A 27,679-nucleotide genomic window follows, 5' to 3' on the forward strand; every position below is an offset into this window, starting at 1 on the left:
ACCAGATGTTGTATTGATATGGGTGGTGGCTAAGCTTTACGTTGTCTTGGTGGTGTGTCATTTTTTCCCTATATTTATTTGTACTTTCTGTTGCATGATCTCAATTATGGTGATACTATTGTGGCATCTGCACTTTGTTTTGTGGGATGTATAAGCCCAATGCTTACAAGAACCCAAGGTTTTTCCACCACCAGCCAAGCTTTTATGTAATGCCTTCGGGCTTTTTGTAATCTCTTCATGTAATAGAAAGGATACAAGCCCCACTCATGTGTGTGTGTGTGAGAGAGAGAGAGAGAGAGAGAGAGAGAGAGAGAGAGAGAGAGTGCGCACATGCACTGCTCTCCGATGGGGCTGGCCGGTTGAGAGAGTCACCCTTGCAAAACACCAATGACCACTACAACTTTTGTTAGCGGGCTCAAAAAACCTTTCTCCGATAAGTTGAAAAAAAATAGGAAAAATTGTCCAGGAGGGTTGGGTGTGAAAGACATGAGAGAGCTTCTTCTTTCCACTGAACAGTTGCTTATTTCTGCAGCTGCACAACATCCATTTTTCTTCTCTCCTCGACGCTCAGGGAGTTGTGCGCAAGTGTCGCTGTCAGTTTGCTCATCGTTGGAAATGGAGGAAAAGGGTGTTGATTCTGATGGCAATCCTTTTACTACCAGGTCGCAGTTGTGGGCTAAAGAAGCTGGTGAAGACATCGCCACCAGCACTTGCTTCGATCCCACCAAGAAGCAGGAATGGTATAGCAAAGGCGTCTCCTACTGGGAGGTGAGTACCGTGGTTCCATTTTGTCAGCTTTCTCTTGGTTTCTTCCTGTGTACGTGCAGCATGGGCGAAGTGTGCCATTGTCCTTTGTAGAGTTGGCGAGAGACATCGATTGCAATGCTTACGTTTTCCTGCGATAAAGGGGTCAGTGTTCTGAAACATGTGGGCACGTACGCAGGGCGTAGAGGCCTCAGTGAATGGCGTACTTGGTGGCTATGGTCATGTCAATGACCGAGATGTCGCTGCAAGTGACGGATTTATTTTGGAGATCTTGCCAGAAGCTACACGATTATCAAAGCACCTCGTAGCTTTAGGTGAGGGGTTACATGTTTCTCTCTTCTTTCTGGAACTGTGTATTCAGTTCAGAAAATTCATTTGATTTTTTTGATACAGTCTGAGGTGCAAGGGCTGTCATTTTGAGGAACAGGTCAAGCAGTTACATGATCCAGTCAAAATTTTTATGTTTCTAGATTGCGGGGCAGGTGTAGGAAGAGTGACAAAGAATCTTTTACTACGGCATTTCCATGAGGTATTTTGATACTGATGATCATGTTTGTGAACTCCTTATGATTTATCCTTGTCACATCTATTGTTCAATTGCAGAGTAAATTTCTGGTAATGAATGAGTTTGCTAGTTGTGATTTAGAAATAATTCCAGTTTTCCAGGTTGATCTTGTGGAGCCAGTTTCCCACTTCTTAGAGGCGGCAAAAGACAGTCTAATGACAGTGAGCCCTAGCTCATCAGTTTTTGGGAGAGCCATCAATTTTTACTGCAAGCCATTGCAGGTTGGTCCCTCGAGGTTTGGATGTTGTCTATGCCCGTTGTCTTCTTTTTGGTATGCTTGTTTGAACATGGAAACTCATGTTTGAAAGGAATTCATCCCCAAAGCAAATAGATACGATATGATATGGGTTCAATGGTGCATTGGACATTTAACAGACCGAGATCTTGTTGAGTTCTTCAAGCGGGCTAAGGTACTTTTGCTCAAATGCTCATTAATATTCTGTGTGGCTTGACATGGCACAAAATATTGCTCATGATAATGCAAGTTTGAGGTGTGCTATGCAAGCGTTTCTATTTGCTTCTTGGCTAGAAGCTTAAAGGGTTTTGACATCCTTGTAGTAGACTATGGTGCTATTGTGTATGATATGCTGCCTTGGGGTAGCCTTGAAAGTGCGAGGACTTGAGCTTTTTGTTTTAAGGTTGAGAAGCTTTTGATGGGATTTTTGTGTTATGAGTGCGTTACACGATAAATTGTAGTGGTTGGGGTCAAATCATGGCTGTTTTAACTTTTTCAGGTTGGCTTGAGGCCTTATGGTTTTTTTGTAGTCAAGGAGAACACAACAAAGCATGGTAATTTGAAAGTCACGTAGGAAGATATATACTACCTTATTGTTCTTGGAAAACTTAACTCTCCTCTTATTTGCAGGTTTTCTGGTGGACAAAGATGATAACTCTATTACAAGATCTGATGCTTATTATCGCGACCTTTTCGAGCAAGCAGGACTGTTCTTGCTCAAAACAAAGGTAAACACATTAGCCCTACCTTTGAGGTTCTCTTCTCGAAAAAGAAGAGAAAACCTAGAATCTCTGACACACATGACAAATGTATTGTATTATCTAGTGGCTGATATTGAAGTTCAGTGCATAAAATTTGATAGCAATAGCCTTAAAACCATGTGCATGATCAAAATGAACTGAAGATGAGGACAATTGACTCACATCGAGGGATCGATTTATTGAGCCTCCCTGCCCGGAAAGGAACTTTATTTCATAAGCATAGTTATATCCTTTCGTCTATAACCAGGCAAATTCGTGACTATGACAGATTAAAAAGTCAACTCAATTTGACAAGTGAACTGCTCATTAGTGATTCAATGAAATCGGCATGTCATTTAACAAGGTGCCCTTGCAGTATTTCTTTTTATATTCATGAATAGTTGCGGTTACAATTGTTTTGTGTGAGCCCACTCACATGGGCGTTTCACTGACTTGTGTCCTTGGATTTTTTAAGTGTTTTTTTGGCACTTAGGCTGCAAAAACATTTCAAAGCATTTGCTATATACAACATGACCAAAAGCAAGTAGAACAATTACCGTTTACAATAATTGACTCCAAAGCATGGCAAATAATGCAAATGTAGAAAAGTACCCTGGCAGCTGGTGACGGTATAGTGCCTAGTCAGTCTGTACAGAGGCCATCTCATTAGTGCCACAATTTGTGCGGAGGGACAATCATAATTTGGTTTGTGACAGTGTTGTCTGACCATGTACCGGTTTTTTGTAGTTCAGGTTTGGACGATGTTACATGATGCCTCATTTTGTCGGAGTTTGCAGGAGATTTGGTCCCATATCCATTCCTCTATTGTGATCCTGCCCTTCGCCTTGCCACGTATATTGCAACGTCATCTGAGTCATGCACACATATATCCGGGATGAGACGACAAAATCCTGCTAGTTGAGAGAGGGGTTAAGAGTATAGATTGGGTGTCAGGTGCAGCGGAAGGATTTAAGGGGTTAGCTTGGGTCTAGTACTCCGCACACAAACATAAGGTTACTTTACTTCACTTGAAAGAACTGAATTCAACTGAATGAAAGAGATGCACAGAGAGAGAGAGAGAGAGAGAGAGAGAGAGAGAGAGAGAGAGAGAGAGAGAGAGAGAGACGGCACCGCATGTTGGGTCCCTACCACCCTCAAGGGCCCCCTTGCTCTGTTGCTAGAGCAAGTACTTGCTTATTTACTTGCACAAATGTTGATGAAATGATGCTAATTGCTGAGATGCTAATTGGTACTCGATGGAGATGCTTGGTACTGCTAGGATTATGAAGGGGTATTGTGGTAGATGTTGAGGGGTATTGCGAGTTCTTGGTACTTGGTATTGCGGGGTACTTTGGGTACTGAAGGTACTTGGTGCTAAGGATACGGAGGTCTTGATGATCCCTATGCTAAGCTAGGCAGGAGCCAAATTGAAAGGCAAGGGGTGCTAGATGATGGGGTATTGCGACGACGACGACGACGACGACAAGGGCTTTAGCTTTGCAAGTCAGTGCATACTGACCAGATCAAGCAATATTAGTAATATCTACATGTAAGGTGCAGCGGGATGAATGTTTGAACTTTGCTCAAAATGAGTGCTCCGAACTGTGCTCAAGGTTCCTTTTATTCTTATGGAAGGGAGAGCCTTCCGTTCTTAACGAGAGAGTGCAATGGACACACAAAGTGAATGGACACAGTGTGAGAAAATGTATGAGACTGAGAGATAGAGAGAGAAGAGAGATTCGACACCAGAGACGACGTAAAACCCTCCTCCAAAGGCCCCACTCTCGTCGGCGAGAGTGGTCTACTATTGATTGCACAAATTGGTATAAACTGAATGCATGTGACTGATGCAAGTCTAGGCTATGTCGGCGATGACGAGACCGACCTGAGGGCTGAAATCTGCAATCTTTTATCTGCTGTCCAAAAACGCTATGGGCTGAAATTTGCTGTTGCCGAAAACGCTGGTTTTGAGGCTGATTCTGCTGTTCTTTGTCGCTGAAATTCTGCAGGTCTTAAGGCTGAAAACTGATGTTCTTTATTGTTGAAAAATGCCAGGTCAGAAGTGAGGGCAATCTGGCTTTTTACTAATGCTAGGTGCTGGGACTTCTTGCGGTGAAGTTTTGTTGCAAATGCTATGTATCTGTGATGCTAGGCGATGATCCTCATGATGAAAAACGCCAGGCTGATGCTCGATGAGGATGGAAACGCCAAGGAGCTGATGTCTGTGGCGATGGCTTCTTGAGGAAAACGCTAGGAGACTGCTTGGGGTAGAATCGCCTAGGGTTGGGAGTCTTGCTTGAGAAGTCGCCTGTTGAGCGGTGGAGCTCCTGCTGCCTCTTCTTCCAGAAAGTGCCAGCTTAGGTTTGCTTATATACAAACTTACTCAATTTGCTCTACCTACTTTCCAACAAAAGTCACTTAATAATAAGTGAAAAATGTCAAAAATAGGTAAAATGCACTGGAAAATGTCCCTGAAGGATTCTGATGGAAATGCTTATGATCATGCTGTGTGCAACCAGAGGATATGCATCTACACTAAGTGACTGGGACTTTGCAGCAGAGTAATAAAATGTTCCCTTGGTCATACCGAAGGTAATGGCGTGAACACATTTCATGGCCCAAAATAGCAATTCCCTAATTTTTAGGAGATGCTTTCGTTGGGCTCCCACAAGTCATCTGACTATCTATCCTCATTGGGACCGCATCCAAAAGTGCAATGTGGCCCAACTGTCGTATACTTTCTATTGGTGATCCCACCTTGACTTTATGCCTTTATTGAGTTTACTTCCTAGTATCCATCAACTTGCTAAGTGCGACGGGGGGACCTACATGATCTTGAACTGAGCCTAGACATCCTCTTACTATACGAATTCCAGTGCAGACCCACGTCCCGTCTGCTGGTGAAACTACCGTTCACATTGGCCATACAATGTCCGACCATTTGTAACTTCAAAAAGAGAATCTCAAAAATAAAACAAAAATCATTGGAAAGAAACCAACAACTAAGGTTAGCATCTGCCACGTCCTCGTGACATACCCCCCTCTTGAAATCGCAAACGTCCTCGATTGCATACCATAAATACATGCCACTGATGATCTTGTGTTGTTAGCACTCTTTTATCATCGCATGTATCCGCATGAAAGGTCGTAACACATAGATACCAATGACTTAATGAGACTTTCATACTTTTGTCATTTCGATCTATTACACTGAATTGATATGTACATATGATGTGCTAGCTCTATCATTACCCTCCTTTGCACACGTTGGGTTGGGGCATAAGTAGGCTGTAACCCAAAGACCTCAAGGTAAAGCTGCAATACATTTGGTGACTCTGATAGTTCATGCTCTTTCATCCACTTTCCATCCATAGGTGGATAGTTCTTGAACTTCACCACATAGCATCTTGCAACCTGTCCCTTAACTTTTTACCTGTGCAAGAGGCTCTTGCCTTTGCAAACGAGCATAATTCCACAACACTGTAGCGTACTACCCACGACCAAGTAATCTCAAATTTCAAGATGATTTACCAATGCGTGAAAGAATCCAAGCAATCGCCTCAGAGAATCGGCGAGCAGCGTGCCACCTGGCAGACCCACATCACTCCCGCAGGAGATCTAGTGGCCAATCTACCACCGTGAGACCTCTCCCTATCTCATCTTGGTTCATACTTGCAAACCCAAAAAAACGAAGCAGAAAATCAGCCCTAATTTGATGACTTTTTGGCAGGGCGAACATGCGGAATTTCTTGTCTGTCCTGTGAAGAGGAACCCTCTTCCATAATGCCCTTCCCTTTGTCGGCCATAGTATAATCCCGCGTTCTTGTACTCTATACCCAAAACAACCGAGGCTCACTTCTTGAGGAAAAAGTGATTGATATCCCGGCAACGGAACCTTGAACCCGGCCCATGGGGCGATAGGGGTTGGCTTTCACCCGAAATTCTTTACTTTAGACACGCACACAAAGCACTTTGCAAAAAGAACCTGCGACGGGAATTAACACTTGAATACACACACGGCTCGAAAGCTAGAATGCCCCGAGCAGAGGCCGACAACCTGTAGGATCCAAAATTGGCGCCCCTTTCGGTATTTCTTTATTCTTTGAGAGGGTAAATTACAAAGTAGAGTCTTGGGAATCCTTTACCTGTATCCCTATAGATACTACATGATTTGGCCAAATTTCGACAGCATAACAGTCCCAAAACTTACGCGAAACCAATTCCCCTACTAGAACTCACTTCTACCCTCTGATTCCAGCCCAAAAACAGTAAATTCAGCTCGCTGTATTTACTGGTTTTTGCCCTGTTTTCAGCCCCAAACAGTCCCCTAACTGTCCTCTGCCAGTGGGGCACGATTCCCAATGGTTCTGGCGTCCGTATGGCTGAAAAACAGTCAATTTATAGCGCATACACAACGCTGAATTTGCACCTGTACGGTGAGGTTATGACCCTCACCGGTGCCTACTTTGAAGTAGTAGCTAGCTAACCCTGTTCCTGCTCAAGGAGGCTCTTGCCTCAGCACAAAAGCATGAACCCACAGCTGTACATCAGTCAAATAAAGAGCCCTCTTGTGGGGCATCACATAACTGCACGTAGGGGAGAGAGAGAGCAGTGTGTAGTGTGCATGGCATCACTCCTAGCACCACACTGTACATGGGAGGGAAAGAAAGCACTCCATAGCTCTTAACCTGTGATGACTGAAGCATCCCCTAGCATAAATTGAGCGCCCCCTCTTTTGCGCTTGACCTGTAATGCATCTGTGAACAAATAGATGCAAAAAGGGGAAGTTTTCCATGGCTGCCAAAACCTGCGTATCGTTGAAAACGTCTTGTCAACACGCATCTGATGCCTTCCAATGCTGAAAATGAGCTCCTTGGACCTAGGTCAAGTTATGGGAAGCTCAAAAATGGAGAGAAATGGCTGAAAATCACAGTTATCAGCCTCCAAAAGTGCTCCAAAAAGTCAAGTACGAGTTCTGTTCTCTCAAACTTGGTAAATTGGCCGAAAAGTGCCACTTGGCATTCATACATGCAATTTTCCCGCATTGGGCTTCCTGCTTAAAAATCTCTCAACTGATGCATCACTTGACTTTGCGGCAGAGTAATAAAATGTTCCCCTGGTCATATCGAAGGTAATGACGTGAACACATTTCATGGCCCAAAATAGCAGTTCCCTAATTTTTAGGAGATGCTTTCGTTGGGCTCCCAGTGGCCATCTGACCATCTATCCTCATTGGGACCGCATCCAAAAGTGTAATGTGGCCCAATTGTCGGATACTTTCTGTTGGTGATCCCACCTTGACTTTATGCCGTTATAGAGTTCACTTCCTAGTATCCACCAACTTGCTAAGCGCGACGGGGGGACCTACATGATCTTGAACTGAGCCTAGACATCCTCTTACTATACGAATCTCAGTGCGGACCCACTTCCCGTCTGCTGGTGAAACTACCGTTCACATTGGCCATACAATGTCCAGCGCAGAGTGCACTTACAATCCTGCTGTCCATGATGCATGCTTGTCATTTGCTGCAGATTCACACGTGTGGTATTTCGACAGTGGTGCTACAAAGTACATTACCTCACATCGTGAATTGTTTACCACTCTCGAGTCTGTCCTTCATGGGAATTCAGTCACTTGTGCCGACAATGCCTCAAGGAGTTGGAAAGATTGTGCTTACTGCTGCTAATGGCAGTTCCTTCACACTTGTTGATGCACTTTATGTACCTCGGATCAAGAAGAATCTCTTGTCTGTATCCGCACTTGCTAGACTTGGACTTGTAGTCAAATTTGTGGATGACAGATGTACTGTTCATGATCTCAGTTTTGGTGATGAAATTGTTGCGTCTGGGCTTTTGTGCTGTGGGCTGTATAAGCTCACTTTGTATGACAAGTGTGGACAAAATTTTGCAAATGCTGTTGCAGATTCAAGGGCTATTTCAGATGCAAAACTTTGGCATGCACCTTTTGGTCATATGAATTTTGCCAGTTTGTTGCGTTTGCAGAAATCTGATATGGTTGCTTCTTTGCCGCCTCTTGAAGCACCTGTCAAACATGTTTGCGAAGGCTGTATTTTGGGTAAGATGCAGCGTTCTAAGTTTCCAAAGGATGGTTTAGTTCGGGCCACATGCAGATTGCAACTTGTACATAGTGATGTTTGTGGACCCATGCAAACTCCATCCTTGGGTAATTACCTGATTACTCCAGGCATGCATGGGTATTTCCGCTTAAAGCGAAGTCCGAAGTTTTTATGTGCTTCAAACAATTTCTGGCTATAGCTGAAAATGTCTCGAAATGTAGTATGGGCACCCTCCGTTCCGATCAAGGGGGGGAGTATATGTCTCATGAATTTAATGCATTTCTGGCTAGTCGTGGGATAAAACACCAATGTACAGTGCCTTATACACCTCAGCAAAATGGTGTTGCTGAGAGGAGAAATAGGTCACTTACGGAAATGGCACGATGTATGGTCAAAAGTCAAGCTTTGCCGCATTCTTTTTGGCTTGAGGCCATAATGTATGCCACTTATGTACTTAACAGGTGTCCTACGAAAACTTTGCAGTCTATTACTCGATATGAAGCATGGCATGATAGAAAGCCTTCTATTGAGCACATGCGTGTTTTTGGCTATTTGGCATATTCTTTGGTGCCACAAACACAGCACATAAAATTGGATGATAAGGCTGTCAAATGTAAATTTGTTGGTTATAGTGCTGAAAGCAAAGGTTACAGGTTGTATCATCCGCAAACAAAACGTATTCTGGTTTCACGGGATGTAGTGTTTGTGGAAGATTCTGTTCAGCCCTTGTTGTGAGACAATAATGTAAGCTCACAGGACATTTATGACACTTTGTTGCCTCTTTTCAGTGGTGGAAATACAAATGTAAGTTCCAATGAGGCAAATGCACAGCCTATGGGGGTTTCTGAAAATGTTATAGATCAGCCTATTACTGATGCAGATGTACATGATATACTTGATGAGGAAAGGGCTGAAAATGAGCAGGCTAGAGGTATGCCAAAATGGCTGGTGTACACTTTGCGTGACAGTAAATTGGATGCACCTTTGTCTAGTCGTACTCGTTCAGGCTCTCGCCATGCATCTTATGCATCAGATTGTTATGCTTTGGCTGTGTCTAGTTTACATGATGTTGAGGAGCCTTTGTCTTTTGATGAAGCACATAATTCAGAAAATTAGATGGCTGCCATGTAATTAGAATATGATGCACTTATAGAAAATGACACATGGACTTTATGTGATTTGCCTCTTGGCAAAAAGGCCATTGGTACGAAGTGGGTTTACAAGTTGAAACGCAAACCGGATGGTGAGATCGATCGCCATAAGGCTCGACTTGTTGCAAAGGGTTATGCACACCAAAAAGGCATAGATTATGAAGAGACTTTTGCTCCCACTTGTCGTATGACTACTGTGTGTTTTCTATGTGCATTGGCAGCTCATTTTGGTTGGGATATACATCAATCAGACATTGTTACTGCTTTCTTGAATGGTGACATATTTGAGGAAGTTTATGTAGCGCAGCCTCGTGGTTTTGTCATAAAAGGACAAGAGGACAAAGTGTGCAGATGTAAGAAGGCTTTGTATGTGTTGAAGCAATCTCCTCATGCTTGGTATGAGAAGGCTGACACTCATCTGGTTAAACGAGGCTTTCGTAACAGTCCAACAGAAAGCACATTGTATGTAAAGCGTGAGGATGATGTACTTCTCATTGTGGTTCTTTATGTTGATGATTTGCTGATCATTGGACCAAATGAGAGACATATTGCTGAATTTAAGGCTGATTTGAATGCTACTTTCAAGATGAAAGATTTGGGGCTGTTGCATCATTACTTGGGTATACAGTTTAAGCAGTGTGATGGTAGTATTGCCTTGTGTTAGAAAAGTTACATAGAGACATTGCTATGTAAGTTTGGACTTGAGGATGCAAACCTATTGCCACTCCCATGGAAATAGGTTTGAAGTTGAGTCTACATGATGCTGGCGATCCTGCTGATGTCACTCTTTACCAAACTGCTGTTGGCTGTCTCATTTATGTATGCAACACGAGGCCGGATATTTAGTTTGCAGTCTCACAGGTCAGCAGATTTATGCATAGCCCAGGGTCTAAGCATTGGTAGGCTGTCAAGAAGATTTTCTGCTACCTTAGTGGCACTTTACATCTTGGCTTGTTTTATCCCAAGGGGGGATCATTGCCGCCAGACTTATAGGCTTTTTCGGACTCAGATTGGGCTGGTTGTTTTGATACGCGAGTGTCCACAAGTGGTTTTTGTTTCATGCTTGGTAGCTCATGTATATCATGGTTGAGCAAGAAGCAACCTATTGTGGCCACTTCGAGTTGTGAGGCTGAGTATAGGGTAGTCTTCACAACTACGGTTGAGTGTGTATGGCTCAGACGCCTTATGGTTGATTTGGGTGTTGGACAGGACATTGCCAACACTATCTACACTGACAGTCAGAGCGCATTGGCAGTTGTGAGGAACCCAGTTTTTCATGCTCGCACAAAGCACATTGAGGTGCATTACCACTATGTCAGGGAGAGGCTCTCAGCAGGAGAGATCAGCTTGGCTTATGTGCCAACACAGGACAACTTTGCAGATCTTTTCACAAAGGCATTGTCTCGTGAGAAGCTTGAAGCTTTCCGCAAAGCTTTGGGCTTACTCTCCTTTGTGGACTGATCATGTCTTCAGGGCATGGCACTTCCCTTTACTCATGTGCCAGCTCTCGTTCACCGCATCACTCCAGGGGGGATTTGTTACCATATACATGTGGTAGTGATGTGTGTGAACACACTAGGACCGCCGGGGCATTTTTTTCCTCTTTAGGAGGTTTTTTCCTCCGAGCATTGTATATACGCCCATCACTCTAGGGCTATCCATCTTTCCATTGCACACTAAGTAATACACTCTCTATTGTGTGCCTTGAGCTTCCTTCGTCTTCTCCAAGCTGTGTGCATTTCTCTGCAACCCTAATTCCAACAGCAGGTGCGTTTTCAACGCTGGTTATGCTCTGAAAGTGGCCTGTTTTTCAGCCATACGAATGCGAGAACCATTGGGAACAATGCCCCACTGTTAGAGGATAGTTCGGGGACTGTTCAGGGCTGAAAACATGGCAAAAATCAGTAAATACAGTGTGCTGAATTTACTGTTTTTGGGCAGAAATCAGAGGGTTTATGCCAGAGGAATTGAGTTTTAGCAGGGGAATTGGTTTCGGGCAATTAATGGGATTGTTGTGCTGCCGAATTTTTGCTAGAATAGGTGGTATCTAGCTGGATACAGGCAGAGAATTCCCAGGACGCTTCTTTGTAATTACCCTCTTAAAGAATAATGAAATATTGAAAGTGTTACCAGGAGGTGTATTTTTCCTGTTGCCTTCAATAAATAAGTACTAGATATTTTCATTTCTTTTTATTTTTACTTGTTTCCCCGGGACCCTTGAAAAGGTGCAAGTGGACATTTCATGGCCAGTGTGAAACGGCTGCGACGGTTGAATAGGTTTCTCACATTGGGAGTCTGGGTCGGTCAATCTGGGACTGGTCGGGCCAGTTAGCATTGAATGCTGATGAGTATGGAAGCCTGTGCCCGCCAAATGAAATCTGGGCCACTCGGAAAGTCACAACTTTATAAGTGAGTGGGAACTTGGGAATTAACTCTAAGGGGCAAACTGGACACTTGGCAGGAGGAGCCTAATCTGTAGGACACCTCAGCAAGAGGAGGTGCCCAATTTGAGGGAGGGGCTGATTTTTGATCACAAGTGACCTACAATGTGTGTGTGAGTAGTGGGTACAGGTCTACAGCTTTAATGGAAAGCTTGCCTTCTCCTCTGTCTCATGTAGCATGATGACTTGCTCTCGTGCATCTCTCTCCCCCGTTTGACACATATGGTAATGCCCCACTAGTTGGGCTACTCAGATGAACATGTACAGTTTTGGGGGTTTATGCACGTTTGCCAAGGCAAGAGCCTTCTGAACAGGAACCGGATTAGCTAATTAATCCCCCATAGGTACGCACAGTTCCATCGTGAAAGATTGCGAGTTTGGAGAGTTTTCTCGCGTGAAAACTAGTCCAATTCACAGGGGAAGTGTCCCATTGCGTGCGGGAGCTCTTGGGACACGCGTAGGCGTGTTCGCTCCGCTAAAAACAATCCGAAACAGCGAATTACAGCCTGCTGTGTTTTTCTGCAGGTTTAGGGTTTCACACCTAAATTGCAAGGGAACCCCGGGGGAGCCTCGTGAGAGCCTTGGGATGCGTGTACAGGCTTTTGGGCACCCGGCAGTGAAAAACAGAGAATTACAGCCCGCTGAATTTCTGTGATAGCTCACCAGAAAGCTTCTAGATAGCGAGGGAATCCGTCCTAGACAGGTGCTTTTGACCTACAGGGGTTTTTGCGTTGTTATGTTGTCGAAATCCTGTCGAAAACCTGCGTTTTCAGCCCTCGCCAGGTTTGGACAGCTTTGTGAAAGCTTGTGCTAAATGGTTGGATCGTCTACCTTAATTTGAATAAAGAAATACCGAAAGGGGCGCCAGTCTTTGGGGCCTACAGGGTGTCGGTCTCGTGTGCGCAGTGACATTCTAGTCGCTGGACGCAACTGTGTTCTCTTCCCTTCTCAGTGCTCTGTGTAAAGTTAACGGGTAATTGAAATAGTACCGCCCTCTACGTTGTACATGCCGGTTATAGAAAGGGGCGCGAATTTTGGGGCCTACAGGTTGTCGACGTCTGCTCGGAGCATTCTAGCTTCCGAGGCGTGTGTGTACTTAAGTGTTAATTCCCGTCGCAGGTTACCTTTGCAAAGTTCTCTCTCTCTCTCTCTCTCTCTCTCTCTCTCTTTGTGTCTTCTCTCTGTGTCTAAAGTAAAGTAAAGAATTTCGGGTGAAAGCCCAAGCCTACCGCCGGTTCTACTTGAGCTGCCTCTTTAGCTAGAGAAGCTCCAGGTGACCCTCATAGCACTTTCCCGTGGTAGCTAATTCGGCGAGGATGGTTTGACTTCCAGTTTTTTCTTATTGGCTTAGACCTATGTAGCGCTTTTTAGTACATCTTACACACCGGAGAGATGCGTGATAGCATAGGGCTTGATCTACATCATTCCCAAGGAGGGTGGCTCCTTGGATTAGATTCGGTAGTGGCGACCCATCACCATCCTCAACTCAGTCTACAAAATTCTTGCCAAGGCTCTGAGTTTGAGGATTCAGCCACTTCTAGAGAGCATTATACATGGCACCCAGATAGGTTTTGTCAAGGAGTGCAGTATCCTTGACAACCTCTTTACTTTTTGGGAGGCTTCTGCCCTCGTGCGCCTCCGTGGTGAGGATCTGGTGATACTTCTTCTGGATTTTGAGAAGGCCTATGATAGAGTTGACTATGACTTTTTGGAGGGCACTCTACGCAGTATGGGCTTCTCAGATGCTTGGATCAGAGGTGTGTCAGCATGCACACAGTTAGGTGCTTTGGCAGGAGGTAGAGGAGACCGTTTCATGCTCACACATTCGGTCAGACAGGGCTGCCCTCTTGCCCCTTCCCCTTTCTGTTCTATGCTGAGGCGATGAGCAAATTTTTGGTTCCACAGCAGGTTGGTCTACGTGGCTTAGCGCTCCCTATTCTGGGCGATGAGCTACTGGATGTTGAGTAACGAGTTTGCAAACGGCTCAGCTTTGTACTTGAGGGCCAGGAGGCCAACCTACACAGGTGTGAGCAGGCCCTTGAGACGTTTTGCTATTCATCAGGCGCACTGATCAACTGGAGAAAGACAGTGGCTTTCTCGGTTGGCAGTGCTCCTACGCTTGATTGGCTTTCAGGTGAGGGTTTTAGATGGATCCCCCTAGGGACTGCAGTTCGATACTTGGGCTGTCAGGCTGGCTTGGACTTGTCTCTGAGCAGCAGATTGCTCCCCTCCTCTTGTCCATCAGGAGGAAACTGTTACATTGGAGCTCGGCACGACTTACTTTGGTAGGCAGAGTGTAGTGGCCAACCAATTGTTGTTGGCTACTATGTGGTACATTACATCTTGTCTGATCTTTTCGAGCTCCTGCATCAGCTAGGTAGAGAGGCTGATAAGGAACTTTTTTGGTCAGTGCGCGACACTCAGATAGCGTGGGCCAAAGTGGCTTGGCAGGTCATCACTCTACCTTGTGCTTTGGGGGGTTCGGGATCATAGACCCTGCACAACAGAGTAGAGCCCTTCTTGGGAAGTTTGTTGGCAGAGGACTGCTTCCAGGAGAGGAGCCCTGGAAGGAGTTTTTGCTTCAGCGGCTTAGAGCTAGAGTGCCTCAGGCAGGAGGCCCTTGGAGACCTTCCATCACATGGATTTTCACAGATATACGCAGAGTTGGCCGGAGTAGGAGACTAGAGGATCGTTTTGCTGTGAGCTTGCTTCACTCCTGGGAGCAGTTGCGGAGAGGTCTGGAGCAGCACCAGCCCACTTGCGCGGAGGAGCGCCTGAGATAGCCCCTTGTTTGGAAACCCATGCTCAGCACTCAGAGAGGCCACTTGGTTGGTAGTAGACCTCATATTTCTTGGGGTCCCATGGTAGAGGGTCCATAACGCACTTTAGGTGACTGGCTACAATTCTCAGGTTTGTCAGAGGAGCTTAAGAGCATTCAACTACAGGGCATGAGAGGGTGCAAAGCATGTGTCAGGACATCACATTGGCAATACCAAGCTGAGTGGCTTACACCTCTCGAGTCAGCAGCGCCAAAATGGATGGGGGCCTTCACGCGATTGGAGGTCCTCATCCGAGTTCAGGCTTGCTCAGAGATTGTACCCTCCATGTTTTTCGAGCTACATGGTGAGGGTCGTCTACACAGAGTCTTAGTAGAGGCCCCACAAGTTACAAAGTGTTGTTTTCAGAGGATCCGAGTGTGGGCATTTGTGGGAGGACTTGGCTCATAGATCCTGACCCAATAGCTCTTGAGACAGGCCACTGGAGGTTGTGGGCGTGGGAGACAGCTGTCCATTGGCACGATTGCAGTGGGATCCTGTAGAGTGGTTTTCGAGGGAAGTGTTAATTCCAGTCAGGTTTATTTGTTAAGTTTTCTTTTTTTTCCCCAAAAAAAGATCCTTGTATTAGTTAATGAAACCGCCCATAGGGCTACAACCACCTCTACTAGAGAGGGCTACAACAATCATAAGGGGAGACTCTCCCAATGAAAAAAACAGCATATGTACAATGAGGGCTAAATCACGAGATGGGAGGAGGGAAAAGCCACACAGGTGGACGGTAGTGCCATCTGAGCACACCTTTGAAGAAAGGCCCAGGACGCCAGAGTCGAAGGAACGCCTCTCTATGCTCCCACATGCGGTCGGAGCTGCCTTGAAGCCTCTCGAACTGTTCCCTGAGAGTATGGATCAGCTCCAGCCAAAAATCTCGAACAGTCTCCACTGGTGGCACAAGGCAAGCCTCAAAGATGAAGAAGCAGTGGGCCTGCCAGATGAACCACAGTGTCATGCCAACTCTCTCTCACTGCACCACTCTTGTGGAGTAAGCTCTGTAGCATGCTGCAGTGTAGGTCGACCCCCCCTAAATCACTATCATACTGCTGGTGGAGGATAGCTCAAATTGTAATGTAGGGCCCATGAGAATGGACCAAGCAACTGCCCCCAAGTGCTCCGGGCCGTGGAGAGAGTTGACATCAACCAAAGGGCCCGAAGCAAAACCTATTGTGCCATAGGGCAGTCCCAAAGACAGTGACGTTGACTCTCCAAGAGATGGTCACAAGCTGCGCATGCTGCCGAGAGGCCACTATGTACAAGCCAGCTCTCCATTGTTGTAGCTCTATGTGCAACCAGCCACTGGAACAACGTGACTCACCGTGCATGTCTGGCGTCCCACAACCTCAGTTGTGAGACCCTCCTCCTGCCAATGAGGTGCTGCAGCAGGACGAGCCTCTCTCCGTGCTGCCACTATGTGACATCCCAGTCGAGCAGTGTATTGAAAGAAAGGGACCCTTGGATGGTCGGCTGAGGAGAAAAGGTAAACCACAGCTTTGGAGCTAGAGTGCTTCCAAGCAGACAGTGACATCCTGTAGGCCTCAAAGAGTGGCGCCCCTTTTGGTATTTCTTTATTCTTATAAAACTTGGGAGAAAACTTGCAAGTTCCTATGAGCTGTCCCGCTTTTACCGGGCTGAAAATGGCCTACTCGAGCCCGATTTCGGCAACATAACCGCAGGAGGAGGCTTCACAGATAAAATCCGCATACAAAAAGTGATTTTCCCGGTGCATATGAGCACTTTCCCAAACTTGGCGAGAATCTGCAGCACGCTGAATTCTCTGTTTTCTACCCTGAAAATGCACCAGATTACCTATACTGTGATCCCCTCGCTTCCCCGAAGCTCTTGGTGGTATTAGGGATCGATTAGGGTCAAAACCCTAAACCTGGAAAAATACACAGCAGGCTGTAATTTACTGTTTCTGGCTCCATTTCGCGTGCCCGTCGCATCCATAGCAAGCCCTCGTACTCCTGCACCTATAGGGCTACTTGCTCTTTGAATCGGAGGAGCTTTCTCGCGTGAAATCTCTCCGAGTTCACTTGTACATGTGGGGGATTAGCAATTAGCTAATCGAGTACTTGGACAAGAGGCTCTTGCCTCGGCATACTCACATAAACCCACACATCTGTACATACAGATGGAAAGCCCTCAAGCTGGGCATTACGATTCCGTTTTCAGAGGGGGAGAGAGGTGCGCGAGAGCAGAATCATCACGCTACATAAGAGAAGGGAGAAGGCAAGCTTTCCATTAAAGCTGTGATCACGTGCACCCACTACTCGCACACTTGAGTTCACAATGAATAAAATTCAGCCTCCTCTCTCTGTTTGGGCCCCCTTTCCTCTTGATGCAAAACTGACAACTCACTCACAGACTGCCAAGTGTTCGCTTTGCCTCCTTTGAGTTAATTTCCTAGTACCCACCGACTTATAAAGTGTAGCGAGGGGCCTTAATGACTTTTAACCAAGCGAGATACCCTTTTATTGCACGGATTTCAATGCCAATTGGCCCGACCATCTCGTGGCGACTTGCCCTTCTCGACTCTAGGTGAAACTCTCAGTCGTCGGTCATTTCACACTGGCCACACAATGTCCGGCCATTTGTGATTTCAAAACGAGGGTCCCAAAAATTAAATAAAAATCAAGGGAAAGAAACCAACAACTAAGGTTAGTGGTTGCCACAGTCTTGTACAAAGAGACCCTAGTTACATATTTTTAGACCCATTGCCTTCCAAAACCAGGACATGAAAAGCTTGAGTTCTCAAAGCATCCAGGCCCAAAAGCTAGCGCTCCCAATAGCCAGCGCAATTCATGGAAAATCCGTACGGTACCACGCCTAGCTGTCAACGTGATTCGTTGGCCGTGCATACAGCCTGCCACGCCAACAGGATTTATCGAAATCTCTTCCACGTTAGCAGTTGCACGCTTATTCTTTTTTATTTCTTTGTGTCCCCATGGGCCCCATCGGACAGAATCCCCATAAGTTGAAACAACTTATAAAAGTCATTTTATCCATAATATCCATCAGTTGGACATGCCACGTCAGAATTTTGTGACATACCCCCTCTTGAAAGAATTGTAATCACCCTCGATTACGCTTGCAAATCAATCATAAGACAAAAACCAGTTCAGTAGACATTGACTCTAAGCACTTACGCACTAGACAAACACATATTCAACACTTGCACAAAGACGACAATCACTGAACATTCAAATTAAATTACACAAAGTCCATCGAGATATCGGATCATGATCTATCGGCAACATGTTTAGCAATCACATCTAGATCTATCCCAGATCTCCATAGATGTCTCAATTGACTAGTTCTTATTGTTATCATGTCCATCTCATCTGGAATCACAAGTCTGAAATGCTGCAATCATTTCGTCTTTCAAACATGCACTCAGACACTAGTCACATGAGAGAGCACACGTAAATCAGATTCATTTCGGGAATTCTCATTTTGAAGTACTTCTGTTATAAAGTCATACAACAAAATACTATCAGCCCATCAATATCCGTGAAATCCAAGGGAAATTGAGTGAGTCTCTTTCATTTGGGTAAATTGTGACAAAGGAGCCCTCTGGTGCAGTCTTGTCTGCACGAGATTCAACCGTGCCGATCTGCGGGATCTCTTAGAATAGTCGAAGCTAGACCGAAAGCCTTTAGATAAAGTTCCAGTATCTGAGGAGTATTTGCCAGATCCTCCTCCATCCACTTCTCATCCAATGCCGAATAGCTCTCGAAACTAAGAACCGTCGTATCACTGTACCTTTCACTTTCCTTTCCTTGTGAGCCAGTGTTTGTTCTGGAACGAGAATCTCCTCGCTCTCTTCCACTTCAGGTTGCTCCTCATGCTCCTTGTCGACTGACACCTCACCCTTGAAAGGTTTCAAGAGACTCACATGAAAAGCGTTGTGAAGCTTCCAAGTATCAAGCACTTCAGTCTGAAGGATACATCATTTATCTTCTCTTGAATTTGGAAAGGGCCATAATATCGCATACTTAGCTTTGGAAAAAACCGCTCTTTTTCCTTTCGTTTTCTCACACGTGCCTTCTCAAACCGTAAGAGCACCCAGTCATCTTCCTTCAACTGTAGTGTCGATGTTTATCAGCTGCCTTCTTATGCTATGCTCGAGACTTCTCAAGAGCCTCGCGAACCTTGGCAAAAGCAGTGTCTAGATCTCTCGTATACTGATCCGCTTCATAAATCTGATCTTTGGTGCTTAGAAATGGAGGAGCCTTCTTAGCACCATCGGTTACTTCAAATGGCGCCTTCCCCGTCGATGAATGAATTGTGTTGTTGTAGGCAAACTCCACCTAGGTCAAGTACTTTTTCCATTTAGTCTTCTGATTCGAAATGTAAGACCTCAATAAATTTTAAATCACTGAATTTGCTATTTCAGATTGCCCGTCTGTTTGTGGGTGGAATGAGGACGAGAACTGCAACCGTGTGTCAATATTCTCCCAGAGTGCCCTCTAGAACAACTAGTGAATCGAGGGTGTCTGTCCGAAACTATGGACTCAGACATGCCGTGTAACTTAAAAATCTGTGAAACAAAGTCTACCCAAATGATCAAGCTTAACTGTCTTCTTTACAGGAATGAAGTTGGTCTGCTAACTAAATCTATCAATGACTCTCCAAATGCTATCATGCCTACTTTGAGTCTTGGGAAGATAAAAAATAAAATCCATGGCAATGCTTTCCCAGGGACGAGAGGGTATGGGTAAAGACTCCAGAAGTCGTGGTGCCTTATGCTTGTCAAACTTGACCTTTTGGCATACTAAGCAACTGCAAACAAACTCGTCCACATCGTTTTTTAGCTTCAGCTAGTAGAAGTAACGCTCAACACCCTACAAGGTGGTACCACAACATCATTTTCCGCATCAAATAGCCGTTTAGTATGGGAAAGCCTGCAACTGTCTCCCCACTCTGTATCTGGTGAATGATGGCTGCAAAATCAGGATCTATGGCGTACATATCGACCATATCCTTGAACCTTCGATGATGTATTGCGAAAATAGCCAGAACCAAGGGCTTGCGAGACAACGCTTCTGTCACTAAATTTTTTGTCCCTGAATATGGACTATCTGGAAACGAACCTGTGACAGAATGTTGGCCATCTCATCTGCTTTTCCAAAAGCTGCTTCTATGACAAGAAGTAGCGTAAACTCTGATGGTCTGTGAAAACAGTAAAGTCAGCTCCGAGTAGGAAATGTCACCACTGTGTAAGAGCATGGATAACTGCCAACAGCTCTTTCTCATAAATCTGTGCAACCAGTTCAGGACGCGAAAACATCCTGCTCTCGTAAGCAACGGCATTGCCTTCTTGCATCAAGAGTGCTCTCAGATTGCGACCACAAGTATCACAACAAACTTCAAATGGCTTTGCAAGTTTGGCAAGGCCAAAACTGGTCTCGTTGTCAACTTTTGCTTGAGAGTCTGAAAGGCTGCAATCTTTGTTGGTCTCCAAGTAAAAGGAATCCCTTTTTGAGTCAACACATGCAAGGGAGATGCTATCTGCGCAAATTTTCGAATGAACCGCCGATAGTATGAGCACAAGCCCAAAAAGCTTTGAACTTCATGAACATTATTCAAATCGGGCCAATCACGAATGGTCTCAACCTTGGACTGGTCTATCTTTACACCTTCTACTAAGACGATGTGTCCCAAAAAGTGTATCTCTGGCAAGAAGAACTCGCTCTTTTTCTCAGTAACAACCAATTTATGTTTCTGCAATGCCTGGAAAACCTGTAACAGATGGTGTCTGTGCTCTGCCTCACTCTTGTTGAAGACGAAGATGTTGTCAAAGAACGTGCCCACAAATGATCGGTACTCTCTGAAAATCCTATCCATCATACGGTTGAATGTGGCTTGAGCATTCGTAAGGCCAAATGGCATCACCAAATATTCGTACGAACCAAAAGTCGTCTTGAAAGCTGTCTTATAGATGTCTCCAGGAGCAATTTAGATTTGATGATATCCACTCTTTAGATCAATTCTAATGAAACAAGTGGACCCCTGAAGTCTGTCGAGAATATCCTCGATCCTTGGGATAGAGAATTTGTTCTTGATGGTGATTTTATTAAGAGCTCTATAGTCAATACACATTCTCCAAGATCCATGTTTCTTTACCACCAGCAACACCGGTTGACAAAATGAAGTACTAGGTTGGATGAGAACTTTTTCAAGAAGTTCTTCTACTTGGTTCATTATTTCTTCATTTTTGGCTCTGCTAACTCGGTAAGGTGGCCGATTCGATGGTGTACTACCGAGAATGAAATCAATCGTGTGATCTTCAGGACGTGAAGGAGGTAACTTGCTTGGTAGGCCTTCAGAAACAGTCGGCTTGTGCATGTAGAAATTGTAGTCGTTTCTTTTCTAGATTAGACATATTGGACCTTTGTTTATCTTTCAGTCCTTTCAAGAAGATCGAGTAAACAAAAAGGCTGGATTTCATTAATGAGGAAACGGCTGAAGCGGATATAAGTGGGACGGACTCGCCCTTCAAATTTACATCGAGTACAATCTCTCGATTCTTCTCATTCTCAAGATGGCTTTCCTTTCCCTATAATCGACCACGGCTCCCAAGAGGACATCACACCCTTCCAAAGGCATGATGTAAAAGTCCTCGTGCTTTGAATACCCTTGACAATGCAAATGAAGTTTGCCAACGACAGGTGTAATGGCAACATTGCGTTTGAATGCCACTAGAACAACCTCGGCCTTTGACCCCATTTCCTCGTGCGTAATTTAGTCGAGCTGCCAATTCTGCTGAAATAAAGTTGGCCTTGGCTCCTTCATCAAAGAAGACTAGGGCTTCTTGGTCTCGCACTTTACCCCATGTGCTGCAAATCTCAGTGCTTTTGTCCATTTGATCCGGGTCGGTCCCCACACAGTTTGGTACCAGTCCTCCTTTCGTCTTTCCTTTTCTTCCGCGCTCTTCTATCTCTCTGGAACTCTCTGGTTTGTCTTCTGTTTGTCCTCTGGGTGCCTTGTGTGGGCACGGTGCTGACACATATTATCACCAGGAGGTGAATTTTCTTGTTGCCTTCTTTAAATATGTACTACATATTTTTATTTATTTTATTTTTACTTGCTTTCCCGGGAACCCTTGAAAAGGTGCAAGTGGACATTGCATGGCCAGTGTGAAACGGTTGTGGCCGAACGGGTTTCTCACATCGGGAGTCTAGGTCGCTCGGTCTGGGACTGGTCGGGCTAGTTAGCATTGAATTCTAAGGAGTATGGAAGCGTGTGCGCGCCATAAGGAAATTTGGGCCACTGGCCGAGTCACTTACAACTTTATAAGTTGGTGGGATCTAGGGGAATTAAACCAAAGGGCGCCCATTTTGAGAGTGGAGGCTGATTTTCAACAAAGTGCAATTACGAAGCGTGTGTGTAGGTTCATGGCTTTAATGAAAAGCTTGCTTCTCCTTTGTTTCATGTAGCGCGATGATTTGCTCTCGTGCATCTCTCTCTCCCCTTTGCACATATGGTAATGCCCCACTAGTTGGGCTTCTCAGTTGACTATGTACAGTTCTGTTGGTCTTATGCGTGTTTGCAAAGGCAAGAGCCTTCTGAACAGTAATCGGATTAGCTAATTGCTAATTTCCCAGAGGTACGCACAATTCTATCGCGAAAGATTGCGAATTTGGAGAGTTCTCTTGTGTGAAAACTCGTCCAAATCACCAGGGGACTGTTCCATTGCGTGCAGGAGCCCTTGGGACACGCGTAGACGTGTTCACTCCGCTAAACACGATTCAAAACAAAGGATTACAGCCTACTGTGTTTTTCTGCAGGTTTAGGGTTTTGCACCTAAACTGTGAATTAGCACCAAGCGGGCACCCGAGAGTGGCAAACCAGGGACTTACAGCACACTGAAATTCTGTTACAGCTCACCAGAAAGCTCCTAAATTGCGAGGGAATCCGTCCTAGACATGTGCTTTTGACCTACAGGGGTTTTGGCGTTGTTATGCACTGAAATTGGGTCAGAAACCTGCAATTTCAGCCCTCGCCAGGTTTGAACTTTGGACAGCTTTGTGAGACTTTGATCTACGTGTCCTGATCGTTTGTTCTTAATAAAGAAATACCGAAAGGGGCGCCGGTCTTTGGGGCCTATAGGGTTTCGGTCTTCGTGTGCGCAATGACATTCTAGTTGCTGGACGCATATGTGTTCTCTTTTCTTCTTAGTGCTCTATGTAAAATTAACAGGTAATTGAATTAGTACCGCCCTCTATGGCTATGTACAAAGTATGGGGGTCCTCTCTGCTCAATGCTCCCAGGCAAATCTGAGAGACCCTAGTTACATATTTATAGGCACATGGCCTTCCAAAAGCAATACATGAAAAGCTTCAGTTCTAAAAGCATCTAGGCCCAAAACCTAGTGTTTCCAGCAGCTAGCGCAATTCACGAAAAATCCGTACGATGCCACGTCAACTGCTAGGGCGATTCGCAGGCCGTCTGTACAGCCGGACATGTCAGCAGAATTTACGGAAATCTCTTCCACGTCAGCAGTTGCATGCTTATTCTTTTTTATTTGTGTGTCCCCATGGGCCCCACTGGACAAAACCCCCATAAGTTGGGACAACTTATAAAAAGTCATTTTATCCATCATATCCATCAATTATACATGCCGTGCCATCATTTTGTGACATTCTTCTTCTATGGAGGATTGTTGCGACACACTATGGTTTCTGACAAAGAAACTGATAGGGAACGACACAACAAATTTGAATCAGTGGAGCTTTATTGAGATAGTACGATGTAAAAGTAAAAGAATCTGACAAAGAAGCCGAAGGTGATCAAGCCGGTAAAGATGAAAAACAAGATGAAGAAAGGTTGGCCAATGAGGTTTAGTTTAAGACGTAGCCAAAGGAACTTGTAGAAGGAGGTGTTCTAGCACATAAACCTACGAGTCTAGTTAAGCCGGTAAAGATGAAGAAAGGTTGGCCAATGAGGTTAACCTACGAGTCTAGTTGTTGCAGATTTCAACCAGCAGTTAGAAGTACAAGCTTTAATGGATCGACTATTTGCTTCACCAAGTATCCACTTCATGCCAAGCACATTTGTGATCGATCTATGTCTGAAGTCTACAAGAGGTGGTAGACTATAGCCAACTATAAACTAAAGTCGGCAATGACGGTCAAAGCAAAGCCAAAAGCAACTTCGGTTCACACCCTTTTGTCTCTCTAGAGGGCATTAAACATATAGAGGGAGATAGAACGCCAAGTGGGCAAGTATATGAAGAGATTGGGGCAGTCACGCAAGGGACATAAGTCCAAGTCTTTTCCTTGCTATCTGTGCAAGGAGTCTTACCTCTTTTGATCTAGCAAAGAAAGGGCCAAGAGGTGAATTATGTGTTTCTAGGAAGAAAAATTGACGACGTGTTTGCTTTGAGGACGAGGATTTTGATTCTAGTGAGGGAGAGGAAGAGAGGCGGTCTCGGAAGAGAAAGCAAAGAAGAAGCGGGTTCCACAAGCACAGAATGCGCTATGAAAGTAAAGATGACGAAGAGGAAGGTGACAGTTCTTCCACTTTTGGATCTACATTCGGACAAAGCGGAGCCAACCGACAAATTAAAATGATTTGGAACCACGAAAGGGTAAGAACAAATTCAACGATGGCGGTCAAAGTGTAAAGTTCAATACTTATTCCGGGCTAAGATATACAAACAAGGCGTTGTCCGTTATCCAACAGTTTGACACTGCTTTCTTTGGAGGCAACTTTAATGAAGCTTCTGAAGTACTGAAAGTAGCTTCTCATCTTGAAGGGAATGCACATACATGGTGGGAAACACTTCTATTGCATGGCAAAGCACCTCACAATTGGGTGGGTTCAAGGGACTTTTCTCATTGCTTTGGTTGATACGGTGACACCATAGTACAAAGTGAAGATTTTGACTTCGTGGAATCATCTATGGATGACAGAGGAAGACACTTTCCACTTACAGTCAGAGATTTTGATATAACCTTTCTACCCGCAGCTTCTTTTAGGAAGGTCTCACTCAAAGATTAAATGGAGCGATATTGTTGTGGCTTACGAGAAGTGTGACCAAAGATACTGTCTGAAGCTTAAGTCTTCTAGCATTCAGCAACTTACAGACCATGCTTTGGATGGTTATCCTCTATTGACAGGCTCTTCAACTATCAGACGGGTACTTCAGTATCTAAGTCTACAGAGAAAGAGAACTTCTAGAGGGAAGAGGGGGAAAAAGCTCGTTCAGAAGAAGTCGTCCACAGTCCTACATGTTTGCTGAGTGAAAGGCAGAATAGCACAAGCAAGGAAAATCCTCTTGCTTACTCCATCTTTGTTAAAACCTATGGATGAATCAGAGGATTCAAATTTATTAGAATAAGAGTCGGAGCGCTTGGAGACTCATTCCGCTTGTTTCTCAGAGGGTTTATTTGGTGAGCTACCTCTAGAATGGCCAGAGGATCACACTTGAGAGTTGCTTCCAGGGAGTATGCCTTCGAACCGACCACCTTACAGAGTGAGCCGAGCTCGACAGCAAGAAATCATGAGTTAAGTCAATGAACTTTTGGGGAAAGGCTTGAGGCAACAAAGTTTTTTCCTTCCTCCTGTTTTTTTTTTTGTGTGTGTGTGTGTGTGTGTGTGTGTGTGTGTGTGTGAGAGAGAGAGAGAGAGAGAGAGAGAGAGAGAGAGAGAGAGAGAGAAATTTTTTAGCAGATGCAAAAGGGGTTTCCAAAGGAGCTTTTTCCTGTGAGAATGTATGCACTAACGACCGAGCCAGTCAAAGCTGGTCCCATTGCACATCGAACAAGAGGCAAGATAGTGAATCATCCACGCATCATTGCATGATCACTTGCATATGCGCAACTACTTGTATCCGTTTGGCTGAATGCCAACGAATGGTGCCTTTCTCATAGTCGTTTTGGCAATTGGTAATTTTTTTTTATCAGAGTTCCGCAGCTGTGGGCAAGGCCTCCTTTTATGTATGTCTCATACTACAAATTTTGAATATGAGAAGGAAACTGTTTGCTGGTGGTTGTTTGCAAGGGTTACTCTTTCTGACAAGGGAAGCTTTTATCTCTTTACTGTGGGCACCTCATTTGCGATGGTTCTGCTGCGTAGAATTTATTGTTATGAATAGCTGTAAACATTCAGTAAAGCATCGTTTCTCCATGTACAATATTAATGGAGAGTGTGCATGAAAGTATTAAAATTTATGCAAGGTTGTTACGGAATGAATAATCATTGAGGCCAAAGCTTAATGCTTGGAAGTGGCTGCACAAGCAAGAGGGTTTCTCTTTGCATAACAAGAGAAAGCATAATGTTCTGAAATTTTCCTATGGGCTTCAAGGTTTTGATATTTTTATTTGATAGAAGTTCCTCTAATCAATAATAGCTCTTGGGACTTAAGTTTTTGATCTTTTAAGTTGTCTGTGGACGGCCAGTGGGGCTGCCTATCAGCCGGTCTACTCTAGATGATGTTGGAAAAATGGTATTGTGGGCTTGTATCAATTGGTGCCACTAGCATGCATAATGTTTTGTTTTCCATGCATCCTTCTACGTTGTCACTTAAGTCCTCTTGCCTTATTTGAACCATTCATAGGGAAACTCTATTGTACCCGTCTTTGTCACAAAACCTCGTAGGAGTAACCTTGAATACACATACATCCAATGTGGCTAGTTTTTGATCCCATCCAAAAAGTTTCAAAAAGATGTTCAGGGAAGGGGTTTGGGATATATGTGTCATCCCTCATCTACCTCTCCAATTCACACTATTTCCTTCGAGTAGATCATCACAATCACATGCCCCACACATTCAAATGTATTTTTGTGTTGTTTTTGAAGCCATGCAAGACCTTTGGGTTTGCCTATCTCGTTTGAGGCAGACTCTCCAAGTGGCATCTTCATGAGATCTCTATAGGAATGATCTTTTAGGCTTATCCTCGTAGTTGTTTTGTCATGCCTCAAGAACATGTGGTTATAACTCCAATATTGAACCATATTGAGTTGTTGTATGAATGGACGTTCCAAAGTGATCTCAAAATTGTTATCTTTACCAAAATCTATGATTGCAAACGTGTGTTTTTACTAAGCTCCACATGGTGTGATTATTAGTTGTTTTTATATTCCTATGGGTCTTTCAACGCAGCCATCTACTAATTGTAGATTCTTGTAGGTTTTTTCTTGAGGGCTAGTTTTTTTTCACTTTTCTTAAATTTCTCTTGTAGATATGGCTACAACTACTTTGCTAACAAGAATAGTTAATGTTTTTGACATTTTTGTGCTCCATCGATAGGGTGGTGGTGGTATTTGCAACCACTCGAATCTTTGGTTTGTTGGTAGTTTGTGGAGTTTTCACTTCCGTGTCCTTTTATGGTTCTAGTTTGATTTTTGTTTGAGGAAATATTCCAATAGTCCTGAAGTCTTTCAAGTTCAACTCTATTCTATTTTGTTTCATTCATGGAGGGGTTTCGATAGGTTCCATTAATGCTTGTGCTGTCTCAATTAGATTTTTACACATTTCAAACCTTTCTCAATTTTTGCGCAACGATATGCCATCTATCTTTGCTCTAGTGTTTGGTTAGTTTTAGTTTAGCCTCATATGCTTGCAATATAGCATCTAGCGGCTCCAAGACTTTGTCTACCACCACCGATCCTCCTCAATTTATTATAGGGGTTTGCTATGTTTATTGGTATAGTTTTCTTTTATTGGCATTTTTTCAGTTGTTCTCAAGCTCGAGAAAGCTCGAATGCCATAACTTCTTGCTCACATTCTTGCTTTGCTTTCAGTTTTTTCGGTTTAGCTTTCCAAGGCTTATGTTGGAGGCATCAGGGTCTTGGTCTTTTGATATCTCGCCCCAAGATTTGGAGTTGTTCACAAGATATAAATCTTCCTTTATCACTCCTAGAAAAG

General features: G+C 44.4%; 1 protein-coding gene across 1 annotated transcript; it reads left to right on the forward strand.

The window, feature by feature from the left end:
- Nucleotides 1-412: 412 nt before the first annotated feature.
- On the forward strand, nucleotides 413-25,799 carry LOC147441845 (alpha amino-terminal protein methyltransferase). Its single transcript, XM_086528241.1, has 8 exons — nucleotides 413-768; nucleotides 944-1,079; nucleotides 1,236-1,294; nucleotides 1,432-1,551; nucleotides 1,639-1,740; nucleotides 2,065-2,119; nucleotides 2,196-2,293; nucleotides 25,483-25,799. Exons 1-8 carry the CDS (start codon nucleotides 487-489, stop codon nucleotides 25,612-25,614), a joined length of 984 nt encoding a protein of 327 aa, XP_086384367.1. The 5' UTR covers nucleotides 413-486; the 3' UTR covers nucleotides 25,615-25,799.
- The last annotated feature ends 1,880 nt before the right edge of the window (nucleotides 25,800-27,679 follow it).

The sequence above is a fragment of the Adiantum capillus-veneris genome, chromosome 14 (assembly GCF_014529385.1).
Source record: "Adiantum capillus-veneris isolate H3 chromosome 14, ASM1452938v2, whole genome shotgun sequence".
Taxonomy (NCBI): Eukaryota; Viridiplantae; Streptophyta; class Polypodiopsida; order Polypodiales; family Pteridaceae; genus Adiantum; species Adiantum capillus-veneris.